Here is a 20,937-nt window from a genome sequence, read left to right as displayed (position 1 = left end):
TTCATAATCTATAATCATGTAATCATTTTACATTCTACCAGCAACATGTGAGGGTTCCATTTCTCAACATCCTGACCAACACTTATTATTACCTGTCCTTTTGATTGGTAGCCATCTTTGTGGGTTTGAAGTGAAATCTCATTGTAGTTTGATGGTGTTGAGCATTTTTTTCATGTGCTTCTTAACTGTTTTATTTGGAGAAATGTGTTTTCAGAGCTTTTGTTCATATTTTATTTGGATTATTTGGTATTTTGTTATTGAGTTGTAATATATAGTGAACTTGTAATGTATTGAATTCTTTGTGTATTGTAGATATAAGTTCCATGTCAGATGTATGATAGATCAATATTTTCTTTTTTTCTTTTTTTTTTTTTTTTTATGATAGTCACAGAGAGAGAGAGAGAGAGAGAGACAGGCAGAGACACAGGCAGAGGGAGAAGCAGGCTCCATGCACCGGGAGCCCGACGTGGGATTCGATCCCGGGTCTCCAGGATCGCGCTCTGGGCCAAAGGCAGGCGCTAAACCGCTGCGCCACCCAGGGATCCCTAGATCAATATTTTCTTCCATTCTTTGGATTATATATTCACTTTTTAAAAAAGATTTTATTTATTTATTCATGAGAGACAGAGAGAGAAAGAGAGAGAGAGAGGCAGAGACACAGGCAGAGGGAGAAGCAGGCTCCACGCAGGGAGCCCAATGTGGGACTCGATTCTGGGACTCCAGAATCATGCCCTGGGCCGAAGGCAGGCGCTAAACTGCTGAGCCACGCAGGGATCCCCTCTTTTCACTTTCTTGATGGTGTTCTTTGAAACACAAAATTTTAAAATTTCAATGAATTGTATTTTATCTGTTTTTTTTTCTTTTGTTATTTGCACTTTTTGATGTCATAACTAAGAAAGCATTACCTAATTCAAGTCACAAAGATTTATGTCTGTGTTTTCTTCTAAGAGTTTTATAATTTTAACTTTTTTTTTTTTTTTTTAAGATTTTATTTATTCATGAGAGACACAGAGAGAGAGGCAGAGACACAGGCAGAGGGAGAAGCAGGCTCCATGCTGGGAGCCCCATGTGCGACTCAATCCCAGGACTCCAGGATCACACCCTAGGCAGTAGGCAGGCGCCAAGCTGCTGAGCCACCCAGGCATCCCTATAGTTTTAACTTTTATGTTTAGGTCTATGACACATATTAAGTTGATTTTTGTAAATAACATGAAGTAGGGGTCCAACTTCATTCTTTTGTGTCTGGATATCCAGTTGTCCTGGTACCATTTGTTGATAAGAGTATGTGACCCCCATTGAATAGTCTTGGCACGTATGTTGAAAGTCAATTGAGTGTACAAAAGGAAGGGTTTTTTTGGACTCTCAATTCTATTCTCTTGATCCATATATCTATCATTATGCCAGTTCCACACAATTTTCATTACTGTAGCTTTGTAAGTAAGTTTTGAAATCAGGAAATGTGAATCCTTCACCTTAGTTCTTCTTTCCAAGACAGTTTTGCTATTTGGATTTCCTTGGCTTTCCATGTGAATTTTAGGATCAGCATGTCAGTTCTGCAAAGAAGCCAGCTAGGATGTTGATAGGTGTTGCGCTGAACCTGTATATCAACTTGGGGAGTATTTCCATCTGAATAATATTAAATCTTCCAATCCATGAACATGGGATGTGGTGAGAATTAATTGAATGTAAGGAATTTAGAGTTTGAGACAAATGAAGTGCTTAACATTACCATTGGAGTGATGGTTGGCAGAGATATATATTCCTTCTTACTACTTCGAAAACCTAAAATTACAAGCTGTCTTAGCTGTTACGTTTCTTGGCACTTAAAATATTATCTTCATACATTCATATGTTTTTCATAAGCCAACAAAGGAACAATTTTACTTTTCTTGTATATATTTCCAGCTTTTTTGAGACATAATTGTTGTATAACATTGTGAAAATATAGGGTATACAATATGTGGATTTGATACACTTATATATTGCAAAATGATAACCCCCACAGCATTAGCTAACACACTCATCACATCACAAAATACTTTCTTTTTTGTCTTGAGAACATTTAAGACCTATTCTTGGGACACCCGGGTGGCTCAGTGGTTGAGCATCTGGCTTTGGCCCAGGGTGTGATCCTGGAGTCCCCAGATCGAGTCCCACATCAGGCTCCCCGCATGGAGCCTGCTTCTCCCTCTGCCTGTGTCTCTGCCTCTCTCTCTCTCTGTGTCTTTCATGAATTAAAAAAAAAAAAAATCTACTCTCATAGCAAGTTTCAAATATATCATACAGTATTAGTAACAATAAGTGTCTTTAATTGTCACCATTATTGTCTATTTTATAATGTTTTAATTTCTAATATTTTGTTGGAATTATCTCTATTGATTTTTAATTGTTATGCCATATATGTTTGAATTACTTTAAGATTTGAATTTAAAAAAAAAAAAGATTTGAATTTTATTCTTGTCCTTATGGATTTTGTACATGACCTCACTATTTGTAAATGCATTTTGGACTCAGGAAGTATAAAAAATGCATATTTTATGTCTTAATTAATCAGAAGACATACTGTTTTAAGCACTATAACTTGTCTAGGTTAATGGACAACAGTCATATTTTGAATTATTTATTTTTATTTATTTTTTAAAGGTTTTATTTATTTATTCATGAGAGACACACACACACACACAGAGGCAGAAACACAGGCAGAGGGAGAAGCAGGCTCCATGCAGGGAGCCTGACGTGGTACTCGATTCCGGGACTCCAGAATCATGCCCTGGGCCGAAGGCAGGCACCAAATCGCTGAGCCACCCGGGCTGCCCATATTTTTAATTTTTAAAATGAGAAGTTGATTATTATGTCATTGACTTATGAATACCTTTTTAGAAGAGAAGATATTGCATCCATTTCATCAATACTTGTCAGGGCATAAAATGCTGTTTCTAAACTCAATTACTTTCACTGCATGCCCTTGAATGACTGGCTCTTGAAATACCTAAATTATTGTTGGTATGGCACTTATTATTATTATTATTATTATTATTATTATTATAAATGAGATGTTATGGTAGTCTTGAACTTAGCAATTAATGAATAACTCCAGCAATTTTCTAAGGTATTAAAATCTCATTTTTTCCCTTTTAGGCTTCCTAACCAGGTTTGAATTAATACAGCTAGTATCTCCAGGTAATGTAGCAGTAAATGCATTTCTAAATTAGCTTATTTTATTTTGAAAGGACTTTGGCATGACAGAGTGAGATTGGTATTTACAAGTTGTGCTTTCTAGAACACTTTCTTTTTCCCCCATACTGGTCTGTTGAATCCTATCCATTTCCAGAAAAGTAACTTTATGGGTTTGGTGGCAGGCAGTAAATATAACTTAAACAGGCAGTTGACTTTCCATTTTTTCATATCTTTATCTAATTATCATCAAATAATAAAATCTTGGTTCAGTTTCTTTCAAGTTGTTGCCTTTGGCCTTGTTCTCATTTATGGGGCACGTGTGTGTGTAAAACCCAAAGCTATCTTTTGTATTAGATGCTAGAGCAGGGTTGGCAAAATATAGGCCCCAGGCCACATACCACCTGCAGTTTGTTTTGTAGGACTCGTGAACTAAATTTCTACATTTAAAAAAATTGAAATTCATATCCTGTTTAATTCGTGCACTTCACTGTGGTCAAGTGTACAATTCAGTTGTTTTACTATCTTTACAAAGTTATGCAACTGTCACCACTATCTTATTCCATAACATTTTTATTATCCCAAAAAGAAACGCGTAGTCATTAGTAGTCCCTACCATTCCCTTCTCCCAAAGCCCTGGCCACTACTGATCTACGTTCTCTATTGAAGGACCTGTTCCAGACATTTAATGTAAACGGAATCAGACAGTGTGTGGCCTTTTGTTTCTGGCCTCTTTACTTTGCATATTTTCATCCACATTGTGGCAAGTATCATTATTACTTCATTCCTTTTTATTGCTGCATAATATGCTTTTATATGGATATACCATTTGTTTATCCATTTGTTGGTTGATGGACATTTGGGTTATTTTCACTTTTGGAATATTATGAATAACTGCTATCAACATTCATGTACAAGTTGTTGTGCGAGTACATGTTTTCAGTTCTCTTGAGTTTATGCCTATGAGTAGAATTTTTGTATCATATGGTACTTGTGTGTTTAACTTCTAAAAAATAATTTAATTTATTTATTTGAGAGAGAGAGAGAGAGCGAGTGAGCACACATAAGCAGGGGGAGGGAGAAGGACAAGGAGATTCCATGCTGAGACGTGGGGCTTGATCTCGTGACTCTGAGGTCATGACCTGAGCTGAAATCTAGAGTCAGACACTTCACTGACTGAGCCACCCAAGTGCACCTCTGTGTTTAATTTTTTAAGGAACTGCCAAACTGTCTTCAGTGCTTGCAGTTTTGAATGGTTGGAAAAAAAAAATTAAAACATGAGTATTTTGTGATGTGAAAATTATATAAAATTCAGATTTCAGTGTCCATAAAGTTTTATTGGAACACAGCCATACTCATTTGTTTAAATATTATCTTTGGCTGCTTTTGTTTATGCTGGAATTGAGTAGTTATGACCATATGGTTGGCAAAGCCTAAAGTACTTACTAGCTGGCCTTTTACAGAAAAAGTTATTGCTAGAATCATGGGACTTTAGGAGGAAACTTTTCTGTGGTGCCTTTGCTTTGCGTGTGTCTTTTTTTTCTGTATGTGTCTTTTTTATTTTATTTTATTTTATTTTATTTTATTTTATTTTATTTTATTTTATTTATTTATGATAGTCACAGAGAGAGAGAGAGAGAGAGGCAGAGACACAGGCAGAGGGAGAAGCAGGCTCCATGCACCGGGAGCCTGACGTGGGATTCGATCCCAGGTCTCCAGGATCGTGCCCTGGGCCAAAGGCAGGCGCCAAACCACTGCGCCACCCAGGGATCCCCTGTATGTGTCTTAAATGTCAATTTGGCTAGTTTCCTGGTGATTTTTACTCATGTATGTGTGTGTGTGTGTGTGTGTGTGAGAGAGAGAGAGAGAGAGAGAGAGAGACAGAGAATATTTAAAACTCAGAAACATGTCTAATTCTTTTCTGATCTTTGCTGTTATAGGTTTTTCCTTTTCTCTTCCCAAAATGAAAATAGCTTTACAGTTTTTACTTGTTGCAAAAAGCATCCCCAAATGATGAGAAAATCTTTATAATTTGGTGAACATGTTTCCTGATATCTCTGTGGACAGAACACCTAGATACAGAATTTCTACATAGTAGTGTTACATATACTTTCTTCTCTTTTTTGCTTCCCCCATGATATATCATTGTTGTTTTGTCTTCTTTTTTTTAAGATTTTATTTATTTGGGCAGCCCCGGTGGTGCAGCGGTTTAGCGCCGCCTGCAGCCCAGGGCGTGATCCTGGAGACCCTGGATCGAGTCCCACATCAGGCTCTGCATGGAGCCTGCTTCTCCCTCTGCCTGTTTCTCTGCTTCTCTCTCTCTCTGCATCTCTATGAATAAATTTAAAAAAAAATCTTAAAAAAAAAAAGATTTTATTTATTCATGAGAGACACACACAGAGAGGCAGAGACATAGGCAGAGGGAGAAGCAGGCTCCCTGTGGGGAGCCTGATGTGGGATTCAATCCCAGGACCGCGGGATCACGACCTGAGCTATAGGTAGACGCTCAACCACTGAGCCATCTGGGTGTCCATGTTTTGTCATTTCTAAAAGCATAGATGTACATCATTATTTTTAATGGCCATAAAGAATTTTATTAATTTACTTACGTGTTGGGACGCCGGGGTGGCTCAGTGGTTGAGTACCTCCCTTTGGCCCAGGGCGTGATCCTGGAATCCTGGGATCCCACATTGGGCTCCCTGCATGGAGCCTGCTTCTTCCTCTGCCCTGTGTCTCTGCCTCTCTCTGTCTCTTGTTAATAAATAAATAAAATCTTTAAAAAATTTACTTATGTGTTTTTATACGTCCATGAACAGTTGGGACATAATATTTGGAGTTTTGCTTTTTTCATTGTACACTGTTGTCTGTAGTTTGTCATTCCTGAATAGCTATGCATTCTTCCATAGTATTATAATTATCCTTAACTTGACATTGTTAAACATTTAGGTTTTGTTTTTTACATATTTATGAAATTATTTTTTTCTCTTGGTATATTTGTAAAGAATAGATTTACAGTATCTGTAGTTCTGATTCCCGTGATTTCAGTTACCCATGGTCCAAAAGCAGGTGATCCTCCTTCTGACATTGTCAGGAAGTCAGTAGTAGCCTAACACTGAGTCACAATTACTGACATTCATCTCACTTCATCTCACCATGTAGGCATTTTAGCAAATCACATCCTCACAAGAAGGGTCAGTATAGTACAATAAGATATTTTGCAAGAGACCACATTCCCATGACTTTTTTTTTTAAACCCAGGCTCCAGGATGGGATTTTTCTTTTTTTTTCTTTTTAGTTTTATTTATTTATTCATGAGAGACACAGAGGAAGAGAGAGAGAGGCAGAGATACAGGCAGAGGGAGAAGAAGCAGGCTCCACACAGGGAGCCCGACATGGGACATGATCCGAGGTCTCCAGGATCACGCCCTAGGCTGAAGGCGGCGCTAAACCACTGAGCCACCCAGGCTGCCCTCCCATGACTTTTATTATAGTCTGTTGTTATAGTTATTCTGTTTTATTATTAGTTATTGTTCTTAATCTCTTACTAAGCCTAATTTATTTATTTATTTATTTATTTTTTTTTAAAATTTTTTTTTTATTTATTTATGATAGTCACAGAGAGAGAGAGAGAGGCAGAGACACAGGCAGAGGGAGAAGCAAGCTCCATGCACCGGGAGCCTGATGTGGGATTCGATCCCGGGTCTCCAGGATCGCGCCCTGGGCCAAAGGCAGGCACCAAACCGCTGCGCCACCCAGGGATCCCCTAAGCCTAATTTATAAGTTAAACTTTATCATGGGTATGTATGCATAGGAAAAAAATGTAGTGCATTTAGGATTCAGTACAATTTGCTGTTTCAGGCATCCACTGAGGCCTTGGAACATAATTCACTGTGGATAAGGGGAGATGACTGTACTAGACTGAACCATCCATATCTTGTCACCTGGGAGTAAACTGATCGCCAGCAAGTTTCCATTATTGCTGTATTCAGTAGTATATGGCATGCCTCTTGCCCATATCCTAGCTAATGCTGGATATTATATTTTAATTTATTGTTTGCAAAATATATACTTTCTTTAAAATATATTTTCTGTCCCCTTCTCTTTAGATATGTTTTGTGATAACCTAAAATTTAAAATTGACTTCTTAAAAATTTCCATTTTCCCATCATGTTTCTTTCTTTTCTTTTGTATAACATGACTTTAAGTGCCCTTTGATCTATATGTTAACATTGCATTTTGGTATAAATTCTTATACTTTAAAAAAATATTTAGTTATTTGAGAGGGTGAGCAAGCAAGAGAGAGAACACGAGTGGGGAAGGAGGCAGAGGGAGAAACAAGTTCTCCACTGAGCAGGGAGCCCGATGCAGGGCTCATCCTGGGACCCCAGGATCATGACTGGAGCTGAAGGCAGACGCTTAACCAACTGAGCCACCCAGGTGTCCCTACATTAAGTATCTTAAATGATAAGAATACATTTAGTATTCAATGAAACCTAAAACACATACATATATATACATGCACACGTATATATTCATGAATGTATTATGTATATCTAGTATTTAATATATGTATATTTAGTATACAGGTTGGTTGAATATACATGTTCTGCAACTTGCTTTTTAAAATTTAACATATCTTAAATTGCCATATGTTTTTCACATGACTAGAAACCCATCTTTGAGAAGGTTGCAAGAGGAGTTCAAGGTCATGATGGAGAATGTTGAGGCTGGGTGCATACATACTGGTTAATAACTCAGAAGTTACTCAGATATAAGATGGAAGCTGTATTATACTTGTTTTCCTTTTGTCTACAGTCCTTGTATTGGAGATTGTAATTTCTAGTAGCATTAAATTAGAATTGCTCAAAATAATTTCACTCAACTTCAGATGCATTACAAAATGATCCACTAATTTGTTATTCATTTATTTATTTATATATTTATTTATTTATAGATTGTGTCTTTTTTTAAGGTTTTATTTATTTATTTATGAGAGATACAGAGAAAGAGGCAGAGATACAGGCAGAGGAAGAAGCAGGCTCCCTGCAGGAGCCTGATGCGGGACTACCCAGACCTGGGATCACGCCCTGAGCCACCCAGGTGTCCCTCCAACGTATATTTATTGAGGGTGTACTCAGAACATGCCCCACACTGTGTTGCTGGTATCACACTAGTGGTACCAGGCAGGATGGTGATGGTGAGCCATCTTGCTCTGCTGGTTCTTGATACTAGATAATTAAACAAGAATGATTTGTCTCATGTAGGGTCACATGGGCCACAGTTAGGTTTACAGGAACTAATCCTTCACTTGGCTGAAGTCCTTAACTTTTCGTTTTGCTGTAGATATTATTTTATTGTTGGATGTTTATTCACATTGCTTTCAAACACACCTAGAGTCGAAAGACATATTATGACCATTATGTTAATGATCTAAGTGCTTTAGATTTGAAGTTGTCTAATGATTTGGCTTAGAAGTGGTGGAAACTCCTCTGGTTCCTGTTTACAAAGATGGGAAAAAGCGAATGGACACAGGGGGGCAGCAGTGTAATCCTGTTTGGGAGCTTAGCATTCTCTTTTTACTGATCTCTGATAAAAACCTCTCCTTGGGGAGAAATCATGCATGTTCAGTCCAGCTGTAAAATGCTATTTTGGGGGGCACCTGTTCCTTCAATCAGAGTTGGTTTTATACTTTGTAGTGGCGTTTACTAGGCATCAGCAGTGAAAGAACTCTTGCCTCAGATAATAAGATTTTGAATTCCTACTTTGCCATGTGGCATCGTAAGTGTCATCTACTCACAGAGCCAGTTTTCTTATCTGTAAAGAAGGCATCAGATGAGACTCCATCATGGGAAGCAAGCTGTCAATTCTGATATGCTCTGTAAGTGTTAGATATTCTTTTTTTTCTTTTTAGAGATTTTATTTATTTATTCATGAGAGACACACAGAGAGAGGTAGAGACATAGGCAGAAGGAGAAGCAGACTCCTGCAGGGAGCCCGATGCAGGACTCGATCCCAGGACCCCATAATCACAACCTGAGCCGAAGGCAGACGCTCAACCACTGAGCCACCCAGGCATCCCAGAACACTGATTTCTCTCAGACATTTCACTTGGCCTATGAGAACTGCTCAGCCTATGTATATGTTTATTATTTATAACCAAGGCTCTTGCCATAGCATCCCCTAGGCATGCTGACATTTTTACACTGGGTGGCAGTTTGGACTCTAGAATGTGACCAAAGCAGAGAGATAGAATTGAAAAACATCAGCCTTTTATTTCTCTTCTCCAGTTTTAATTTCTTTATTCCTGTGATTCCAAAGATAGTAGATGAGCATGCCTCCAGTTCTCTGACTTTTATTTTTATTTTAATTCTTGCTAAATACATGAATACTGATTTAGTAGTTGACATGTTGGATGCAGTGACAAGAGCTGGCCAAAAGCCCGTGAAAGGAAAAAGGACAGGCCCAGTGTGGAGAGCATCATACCATGCATTCAGGTGTTTGCTTTCATCGGAACATGTGCTTGAAAACACAGGATTTCCAGAACCAGGTGGTGCTGGGACTTCTGCTGGGTTGGTGTCATGGAGCAGTCCTGATAATGGCACTTGCTCTGTACCTTACATATGCCATGTGCCCTCACAATAGCCCCAAGGGATAGGTACTATTATGACTTTTATGTTTTCCTGAAGAGGAAGCTGAAACTAGATTATTTATGTAATTTGCTCCTGGTCACATAGCTGGTAAATGGTGGGGCAGGGATTTGAACCAGCTCCGTCTGAACCTGGAAACAGTTCTTAACAATGGCACTATAGGCCTCAGTAGAAAGCTGTATTCCATTGCTAGTGATGGATGAGGAGATTGTCACATCCCTGCCCATTTTCTGGTTGCACCTGTGAGATCTCTGAGTGGAGGAAGTGTCTCTGGCCAGCAGGGGTGGGAGGTCATGCCTATCACAGGGAGCACTGTCAAAGGAGTACTGATGAAAATGAGGCTGGGATGAAGCAGAAGATGGATCTTAGAGCTGCACCCACCTTCCCACTGCCTCTCCACCTTCCTCTTTATCATCAATGTACATTGTAGATTTATTCATATAATTGTTTACCACTTGTGGACTGTAAGCTCCAGGAGGGCAGGAATTGTACCTATTGTATTCCCTAGAATACATTCGGTGTCTAGAACTCCTAGCACACAGAAGGTTCTCAAGGTGTATTTCTTTACTTGTTGGTTTTTTTAAAGATTTTATTTATTTTATTTTAAAAATATATTTTATTTATTTATTTGAGATAGAGCTAGTGAGAGAGCATGAGCAGGGGGAGAAGCAGGGGGAGAAGCAGGCTCCCCACTGAGCAGGGAGCCCGATGAGGGGCTTGATCCCAGGACCCTAAGATAATGAACTAAAGTGAAGGCAGACACTCAACTGACTGAGGCGCCCCTTAATGTGTATTTCTTGAACATATGAATGAAAAGGGATTGAAAAAATTGAAAGAAAAAAAAAAAAGAAAGAAAAAATTGAAAGGAGGCAGCCTGAGTGGCTCAATGGTTTAGCGCTACCTTCTGCCTGGGGCGTGATCTCGAGGCCCAGGATCGAGTCCCGTGTCAGGCTCTCTGCATGGAGCCTGCTTCTCTTTCTCTCTCTCTCAATCTCTCTCTGTTTCTCATGAGTAAATAAATAAAATCTTAAAAAAAAGAAGAAAAAAGAAAAAATTGAAAAGAAATGATTGAGAAATGAATGAACAGAGGATTTTTCTCGTTACTATTGCAAGAGATTCTGAGTCCACCCACCCCCAGTGTCAACAGGCGATAATAGCATAAAGGACAAAGAATACTGACGAGGTACAAAGACATATTCATGTCTCCCTTCTCTTATGGTGGTGGACACTGAGTCTCAAAGAGAGTAACTGATGCTACCGGAGCACCTGATGTAAGCAGGGCCATAAGTTATCTCACATCATCTGCCTGGAGGCAACTGTAGGATGCTGCACTACGCCTCTCTCCTGACTGCCACTGAAGTGCAGTTTTAAAATGTCCATCTTTGAGGGCACCTGGGTGGCTCTGTCGGTTGAGCTCCTGACTCTTGGTTTCGGCTTGGGTCGTGGTCTTGGGGTCCTGGGATTGAGCCCCACGTTGAGCCTGCGTCTGGCTCTGTGCTTGGCAGGGGGACTGTTTCTCTCCCTCTCCCTCTGCCCCTCCTTCCACTAAATAAACCCAAAAATCTTTACAGTATCCGTCTTTAGCAACATCTCAAGGGGCGTATGAGAGACGCTGGCAGAATGGCCTGTCTCCAGGCAAGGCGGCCTCCCTGGGCCCCGTGCGGCCTGTGCCCTGCACTCACACCACAGCCCGCTGGGGACCACCCTGCCCGGGATACAGTACCCAACGGAGCAGTCACTGCTTTCACCGAGCATTGACAGGAGCGGGTCACAAATCCATGTCCGAATGACAGTCCCGGTTAGTGGTACATGTTGGGTAGAAAGTTAAGTAGGGTGATGGGGTGGGGAGTTCCAGGCTCCTTTAGGTTGTTGGGGTGCCACCTTTCTGAAGAGACGACACATTTCAGCCAAGGCCCATCATTTGGTAGGAGGCAGCCAGCCACGCAGAGACCCGGGGAAGGATCATTACAGGGACAACATGGGGCAAACGTCTAAGGTAGAGGTGAGCTGGGTGTGTTTGAGGGGTAGCAGGAAGGGGAGCTGGGAGGACCACGAGTGATCCAGGAGGAGAGTGTTAACAGATCACTGCAAGGAGGCCCAATTACATGGAATCCTAAAGGCCAGGGTAAGATGCTTAGGTTTTATTCTAGCATGATAGGAAGCCCGTTGGAAGTTTCAAGGAGATGAAAGGCACAATCTGGTGTATTTATAACATCACAGTGTGGGGGATAGGTGTGTGTGCAGGAAGAATGAAAGCAGGGAGGCCAGCTTAGACGCAGTGGCAGTGCTCTGGGAGAGAGGTGACGGGGCTGGGACCAGTGCCTGTGAATGTGGGGAGAGGACACAGATTTTGGATTAATTTTGGAGTTCGAGTCAACAGAACTAGCTAATGGGTTACTATGAGGAGCAAAAGAGTGGAATCAAGGATAAAGCCTAGGGATCCCTGGGTGGCTCAGTGGTTTGGCGCCTGCCTTTGGCCCAGGGCGCGATCCTGGAGTCCCGGGATCGAGTCCCGCGTCGGGCTCCCGGCATGGAGTCTGCTTCTCCCTCTGCCTCTCTCTCTCTCTCTCTCTGTGTCTATCATAAATAAATAAATAAATCTTTAAAAAAAAAAAAAGGATAAAGCCTAGATTTTTGGCTCAAGCACGTGGTACTGGTTTTTCTGATGGGAGGAATAAGGGAGAGCTTATTTGTGGGAACAATTCAAGAGTTCTGTGTTGGACCTGTTATCTTGGTGACATAGGGAGACATCTAAGGAGAAACTGGAAAGATGAATGGGATATCAACTGGAATAGGAAGGAAGAAAGGGCATTCTAGAAGGAACAGCATGGCATGTTGTTGTAAGTATGTGGTGGAAGAGGGAAAGACATCCTCAGTCCTGTAGCTGGAGCAGGTCTGAGATGAGACGAGAGGAAAGACATGATGTAGTGATGAGAAAGAGAGAATGTGTTCTTTTTGAACTTTGATCCTTATAGAACCCAAACACTATGGAGTGGAATAAGGAGGAAGAAATTCATCTGTTGTATCTGATAATGTCAGGTGTTTCCTACCGTTGGTGGGCCAGAAATACACCCTCATCAGAATTCTTCTCCACATAGAATGGCAGTCACCAAACCATAAACCTACTTCGTTGACTACGGTTTCATCTTGGGTGGAACTCTGTGCAGGGGCCATTCTCGGTGTGCACCTCTGTGTAGCACCTGCTGTGTAGACAGGGAGGGCTCTGCTGGTTGCTTCTCCTCCCTTTGACTCTGTGACTCATGCCTCATAGACCCAAGATCTTCTTTTGGTAGTCAGTGTTTTGTAGCATCCCTTTTGCCATATGGAAGTAATATTCATAGTTAATAAAACCAGCTTACACACATCACTGCAAACAGTATATGTCAGCTGTAACAAAGGAGAAATAAAAATAAGATGGTTTTAGGGATCCCTGGGTGGCGCAGCGGTTTAGCGCCTGCCTTTGGCCCAGGGCGTGATCCTGGAGACCCGGGATCGAATCCCACGTCGGGCTCCCGGTGCATGGAGCCTGCTTCTCCCTCTGCCTGTGTCTCTGCCTCTCTCTCTCTCTCTCACTGTGTGCCTATCATAAATAAAAAATAAAAAAAAAAATTAAAAAAAAAAAAAGAAAAAAAAAAAAGATGGTTTTAAATAAAATGATAGGTATAGAATAAGGAAGTTGAGCATAAGGAAGTATTTAGATGCGGCATGATTTTCAAAATGCCAGTAGGGTCTTGGTACAGATCTGAACACAGGCAGGTACAGTTGTTCTGTGATTTACGTGGTAGCTGCATTCCTGAAAATACATTGTATTTTAAGATCATGCAAAGAAAGTGCTTTGTGTTAATTGGTGATAGTAGGTTCTAGGCTCAACCAATTATCAAATGGCTTCTTGTTTTGTAATTATATTGTAATTGTATACGTGATAGAATGTCTGTTAGGACATTAGAATGTAGTGCAGGGGCGTCTTGAGCACTGAGGGACATACTTGCACCTTTGGCTCCTGCCCATGTAATGTCCCCACACAGTTTGGAAATGCCCCTGAGGCTGGTACCAGCCCTGCAGAGAACCACAGCTTCTGTGGGCCATGGGGATGTTGGTATCCCTGCATCAGAGGACACGTTGCCCTCCAGTCTACCGTGTCAGCTCTGCATGAATGGTGCATTGTCTGCCTTGGCCTGTTCTACCCCTAGGACCTGGCTCAAGGCATGTCCTTAGAGACCATTGCTGAAGGAAAGGATAGGTGGAAGCATTGATGGATGGACAGTTAGATGGATGAAAAGAGATTTTTCTCTTTGTTTTGTGGAGAAATCCTTTAGTTTTTTTTCTCTCAGTTATGACTTGGGAAGGCTTTTAAAAATTATTCATGAGAGGGATCCCTGGGTGGCGCAGCGGTTTAGCGCCTGCCTTTGGCCCAGGGCGCGATCCTGGAGACCCGGGATCGAATCCCACATCGGGCTCCCGGTGCATGGAGCCTGCTTCTCCCTCTGCCTGTGTCTCTGCCTCTCTCTCTCTCTGTGACTATCATAAATAAATAAAAAAAATTAAAAAAAAAATTATTCATGAGGGGTGCCTGGGTGGCTCAGTGGTTGAGTGTCTGCCTTCAGCTCAGGTCATGATCCTGGGGTCCTGGGATTGAGTCTCACATCGAGCTCCCTGCTCAGCGAGGAGCTTGCTTCTCCCTGTCCCTTGCCCCTCCCTCTTCTTATGCTGTCTCTCTCACTCTGCCAAATAAATAAAATCTTTAAAAACAATCATCCACGAAGTAAACAGTAGTAGAAATCCCTTGTACTCCACCTCTTGAATAACAGGTGCTTTGATCAAAACGTCTATTTTTATCTGAGTGCCATCTCTGCTGTCACCTGTCTAAGCTTTTATTTTGTTCAACTCGAGTGTGGATTATTTTGAAAATGCAAATCAACTTCTGACTTTTCTCCCTCCCTTCCAGTGTGGGAAGAACTGGCTTGCTATGAAGACAACACACGGGACTTTCTTTTTCCTGAACCCAAGCTGACTCCTTCACTCCCTGGAATGTGCAGGGAGGTGCTCATGAAGACGTTTGCAGGTTTTCCAGTAAGTGATTCGTGCCTGCCTCAACTTCTGTTGGGAGAGGTTCTTGGGACCTGGACATTTTATTTCTTTTTTTTTTTTTTTTAACATTTTTATTTATTTATGACAGTCACAGAGAGAGAGAGAGAGAGGCAGGGACACAGGCAGAGGGAGAAGCAGGCTCCATGCACCGAGAGCCCGACGTGGGACTCGATCCCGGGTCTCCAGGACCGCGCCCTGGGCCAAAGGCAGGCGCCAAACCGCTGCGCCACCCAGGGATCCCGACATTTTATTTCTGATAGAGCTTTCCCTGGGGCCAGTTTTTACCTCATCTCAGTTAGAACCCCTGTTTTTCTGTTTGGTGGCCCCATTTAGATGCCCCATTTGAAATACCAAATTATTCCCACCACTGATAGGAGAGGTGGGGGAGGTCTTCACCTGGTCAGGCCAAATCATTGCTTTACTCACACTGTCACGTACCTATAAGGATGCTTTTCCATTTCTTCTGCATGCCAACTAACTGAAAGGTTTGATTCCAATATATTTAATCGTAGCTATTGTTTGAGAAGTAATGACGAAAGCAAAACAGAGTTGTGATAGTAGTAATACTTCCTTTCATTTATTTTGAGCTTTTGGGTTTTCATATGCTATATTATTTTCCTCATGAGAGCTATCACACCAGCCAAGGCAGGTATCACCGTCTCCACTTAATGGAAGGGAAAGTGACAGAGGTTCACAGTGATACTACTGAAGGGTCTTAAGAGACACAACAGTTATTCAGAGGGCAATCTGTTTTTTTGGGGGGGAAGGGCATTACCTGAATCCAAATTCAAAATATTTGTTTTGAAGATATCTGTAATGGTTTCCAGCTCCACAAGAGCTCTGGCAGTTTTCTTGAGCTTTATGTTACTTGGATGGCCTCTGTTGTAGGGGCACAGATTTATGAATTTACAAAGCCTATTTAGGGGCGCTTGGGTGGCTCAGTGGTTGAGCATCTGCCTTTGGGGTCCTGGGATCGAATCTCACATCGGGCTCCCCGCAGGGAGCCTGCTTCTCTGCCTCTCTCTTTGTGTCTCTCATGAATAAATAGAATCTTAAAAAAAAATAAAAAGCCTATTTAAACTCACCTTTTCTGTTACTCCCCCATGAATCGCTACTGTTATGATTTAATAAAATATTACAGCCTTCCATTTTGCTGAGAGGACTGTGCAGAATATGCCACGCACAGGACCCTTGATTCTGTGACGTTTATGATGACAGAGCTTCTAGTTCAAATACTTCAAACAGCAAACATTCATCCAAAGCTGTGCTCATCAGAATTGCTAATGACCATAACTTAAAAACCCTCTATGATCTTAGAGGGTTTGTTGAATATCACCAACACCTTTTTTTTTTTTTCCCTTGGAGATATTCTTTGTCACTTATATCCATGGTACTCATAAGAATGCTTGCCTTTATTATTTTGAGTTATTGGTATATTACTCTTCAGAAGCTGGAAGGATAAAACTAGTGAGAATCATGTGGGGGATACTCTTTATATTAACTTTGGTTTGCCTGAGTTTGTATTGAGTAAAAGCCATCTGCAAACACTGGCTGGTATCCAGCTGAGTATCAAGAAAAGGAGAAACACATGTTCTTGTCTTTTCCCAAATGTCAACTCTGTTTAACTTTATGCACATAAATAGGAAGAAGAACATATAGGAAGTTGTATTTACAGTTATTTGTAAACACAAGTGATCCTTAGAGAAAGGGCTTTACAATTGCAGAAGGATCCTCCCACATTACAGGTAAAGTATCAATGAAGTTAATGAAACTCTGAACAACTTTTAAAAAGGTAGAGGAGCTCAACATCTCTCCAATGTTCTAGAAAGCAAAATAAAACCAATTGCCACAGTTTTAATGATAACTGATATTCGTTGCATGCTCCCTTGATGCCAGATACTGTGCTGAGTTTCATACATGAATTATCTTGTTCAAGCCTTCTTCACCCTGCAATGTGACTGCTGTTCTTTAGCTTGTTTTATGGATGTAGAAGCTGGTAGAGGGAGTTTAAGAAATGTGCTTAAAGCCACAGAGCTGGTCAGTGATGGAACAGGGATTCTCATGCTGGCCTGTGGAACTTCCAAGTTTGCACCCTTGGTCACTGTGAGAGACTGCTTTGCTCATGTTTATTTCAGCCAATGTCCACTTTGTCTCTATTAATATCATAGAATGTGAGTGTGGATCATGTGTGCCAGACAGGCAAATCATTCACTTCATTTATTTTCTCTTAAGTTATTAAGTCATTAAGAATTAGATTTATTTCTTCCACTAAAATGTGACTTTTTCTTTATATTTCCATATTTCATTTTATTTCACTTGATACTTTAACAGTTTTTTCTCCCCGCCTTTCTTGCCAAGGTCAAGAATTTGTTTTGTTTTGTTTGTCTTTTTAAATTTAAATTTAAATTTTTTAAAAAACTGAGCTTTAGGCCCAACGTAGGGCTTGAACTGACAACCCCGAGATTGAGAGTCACATGCTCTACTTACTGAGCCAGCCAGGTGCCCCAAGAATTTTTTTTCACATAATTTGTTTTCTTGTTAGGTGAAGACTGAATTTGTCAAATAAGCAGAAAGAGGGGATCCTTGGGTTGCTCAGCGGTTTAGCACCTGCCTTTGGCCCAGGGCGTGATCCTGGAGTCCCGGGATCGGGTCCCATGTTGGACTCCCGGCATGGAGCCTACTTCTCCCTCCTCCTGTGTCTTTGCCTCTCTCTCTCTCTGTCTCTCTCTCTCTCTCTATCATCAGTCAATCAATCAATCTTAAAAAAAATAAGCAGAAAGAGTATTATTTCATAATCACTAACGTTTAGTTAATAATTTCACTTTTCCTTTAGTGCTGTTATTCTAGAAAAATTGCACTGTTAAATCCATTTGTTGACCTAACCATCGTCACCCTCGTCCTGTTGCTAAGGAAACTGGACAAGAGAAAGCCTGCAAATTTCAGTTCTGAGCTATTATACTAAAATCAGTATTGCTGTGGAAAAGGGAGTACATTCCTTCTTAGTGTTTGTAAGCCACTATCAGGAGGGGAGTTATTATTATTTTTTTAAGATTTTATTTATTCATGATAGACACACAGAGAGAGGCAGGGACACAGGCAGAAGGAGAAGCAGGCTCCCTGTGGGGAGCCCTATGTGGGACTCGATCCCAGGACGCTAGGATCACGCCCTGAGCCAAAGGCTCAACCACTGAGCCACCCAGGTGTCCCCCCCCCTTTTAAAATATTTTATTTAAGGAGGGGATTTATGGGAGAGGAACAAGAATGTGTTATGGAGTGTGAATTCCTTGCTGGAGAGCACCCTCCTCCTTCTCCTCCTCTTCTCCAGGCAAAGTACAGCAGGACTTTGAAGGCTGGCAAGGCAGTCAGATGTGCAGAGGTCATGTGTGGAGGATTGTCTGGACTCGGTCCCCATTTTGTCTCTCAGTGACTGTGACTTTGGGTGAATTACATAGTCTCTGTATGCCTTAGTTTCCTCAGCTGTAAAATGGACTGGTAATAGTACTCCCCCCATAGGGTCCTTGTGAGGGTTAAATCTACCTGGAATGTTTAGCATCCTACCTGGTATGTAGTCAAGTACACGATGTGAGCGGTTATCGTTTATCATACTGTCATTCAAGGGTTAACACTGCCTCCCCACAAGGTGATGAGACAATGGCACAAATCTGTGGCTCACATCTGACTTGTTCAGGCTCAGGCAGCTAGGCCACGGGGGAACCTGAGGTTTGGTACACATGCGAGGTCTCGTGATTCCACCAGTAACGCTGTGGACCTTGGAACCCACCCACCCTCCTCTTCATGTGGGCAGTCTCTTTCCTAACTGAAGGTGAGGCTGTACCGGTCCCGTCATTGTGCACTGTTTGTCAAATCCTCCCCTGGATTATCTGGCTGTGCACCAACTGGGTTCGTGTGTTTGCAAGCCCAGAATCTTGAGTCACCAGTCCAGGTCTACTGCTTGTATAGGCATACTGCATTCTAAAGGCCGAAAAAAAAAAAAAAAAAAAAGAGCTGAAGATATAGGTTGTGCCTGTAAGGACTTGTTTTGTAGACCAGATGAATGCATGCATAGGAATGAATGTGTGTAAGAAGGAAGAAATATGCAGCTAACTCCTGGCTCTACCAATTCCCAGCTGCATGGCACTGGTCAGACTAACCTCTCCAAGCCTGCTTTCTCCCATGTAAAAATGAGGACAGAATGGTGTGATGCCTGGGTTGTGTGAGGGTTATGTGCATTCACCCATGAGAGCCTCTACTAAAACCTGGCGCGTGTGGTACGGATGCAGCCACATCAGTCTCCTCCCTCTAGAGCTTCAGCGGATGCAAACCCTTCTTGGAAGTACTGGTGATATGTTATATAAGTAAATATGTGCTGGGGGAGCCTGGAGGGCATTAGGGTGAGGGCAGACTCTGAGAGATGGGTGGGGCTTGGGCAGGAAAGGAAGAAAAGGAAGGCACCCCCAGGATAAGGAATTACCTGGCCAGGTGGTGGTATCTGGGGGAGAGCAGAGCGGAGGATCATGCTTGGGGAGGGGACGTGGGGAGGTAGGGGGTGGCTGCGGGTGAGTTGATGAGGTCAGTTGGAGACACTGCAGCTCAATCAGATCCAGGTCCTGTCCCTGTTTTGCCATTTATAAGCCACGTGACCTTGGGAAAATTGCATTGTGTCTCTCTAAGCCTTAGAAAGATAATTGCATTTTTTCAATGACCATACAGTAAAATTGATTTTTTTGATATACAGTTGTATGAATTTTAACACATGTATAAATATGTGAAACCACCACCATGATCAGGGTATGGAGCTCTTCTATCAGCCGCAGATCTCTCTCCTTTTCCCCTTTGTAGGCACATCCTCCCCCTTACCCCACCCACTTGTCTGTTCTCCATCAGGGTAGTTATAGTTTTATCTTTTTCAGATCACATTAATGGAATCATATGGTCTGCAACCTTTTTAGATTTATTTATTTGAGAGAGAGAGAGAGAGACTGAGAGAGAGAAAACAAACTGGAGGCAGGGGCAGAAGCAGAGACCCCATTGAGCAGGCTGCCCAATGCAGGGCTCAATCCCAGGACCCCGGGATCATGACCTGAGCCAAAGGCAGACACTTAATCAACTGAGCCACCCAGGCACCCCAGTATGTAGCCATTTGAGACTGGCTTCTTTCACTTAGAAAAATGCCTTTGAGAGTCATCCATGTGATTGTGTGCATCAGTAGTCTGTTCCTTGTTATTGCTGACTGTAATTTTTGTGTGTGTATATGTGTATTATTCAATATGGTACCCACCAAAAATAGGAGTGTCAGTCAATGAAACAAAAGGGAAAATTTGGAAATAGATCTGGTAAACATAAATATTTGGTATAAGATACAAAGCACATTTTTCAAAGCAAGTAGGCGGGGAAGGAGAACCTCTATCTATCCCTCTTCCTAGATGATCTCACTCAATTCTGTGGTTCAGTGTTTTAAATAGAGTAGTGACTGCATGGATGTGGGAGCCAGAATGCCTGGGTTCAGTGACGAGCCCTGCCATCACTAGAGGACAGGTTACTTAAACTTTCTGTGTCTTAGCTACTTATCTACAAAGTAGAAATACTATTAGGACCCACCTCATGGGGTGGTTGTGAGGATAGGATTGGCCAAATATGCAGAGCACTTAGGTCAGGGCCTGGCACATAATACATGTTACATATTATTATGTTTATATGTTATTTTTCAGCTTTATTGATGTATAATCAACAATAAATATTGTATACATTTAAGATGTTCAACTTGATTTTTTAAAAAATATTATTTATTTATTCATTCATGAGAGACACAGAGAGAGAGAGAGGCAGAGACACAGGCAGAGGAAGAAGGAGGCTCCCTGCAGGGAGCCCGATGTGGGACACAATCCTGGGACCTCGGAATCATACCCTGAGCCAAAGGCAGATGCTCAACCGATGAGCCACCCAGGTGTCCCTCAACTTGATGTTTTGATATACAATGTGAAATAATTGCCAAAATCAAGCTAATTAAGTTATCTATCACTTTTTATTA

At 41.6% G+C, this 20,937-nt stretch overlaps 1 protein-coding gene across 15 annotated transcripts in view; it reads left to right on the top strand.

Annotated features, from left to right (window-relative positions):
* The window catches only part of SPATA6L (spermatogenesis associated 6 like), a 66,745-nt gene that overhangs the window by 8,924 nt on the left and 36,884 nt on the right, over positions 1-20,937 (top strand). For 12 of the 15 annotated variants that reach the window (XR_012037497.1, XR_012037492.1, XR_012037488.1 and 9 more), the window contains 2 exons: positions 3,139-3,180; positions 14,767-14,891. Coding sequence is in view for 12 of the 15 variants with exons in the window: in XM_072840294.1 (XP_072696395.1) it covers positions 3,139-3,180; positions 14,767-14,891 (167 nt within the window). In the remaining 3 variants the exon portion in view is untranslated. The remainder of the gene's footprint in view (positions 1-3,138; positions 3,181-14,766; positions 14,892-20,937) is intronic. The other 3 variants (XM_072840292.1, XM_072840306.1, XM_072840291.1) reach the window with 1 other exon arrangement.

Source organism: Canis lupus, chromosome 1, assembly GCF_048164855.1.
Source record: "Canis lupus baileyi chromosome 1, mCanLup2.hap1, whole genome shotgun sequence".
Lineage (NCBI taxonomy): Eukaryota > Metazoa > Chordata > Mammalia > Carnivora > Canidae > Canis > Canis lupus.
This window is presented reverse-complemented; position numbering and strand designations above follow the sequence as displayed.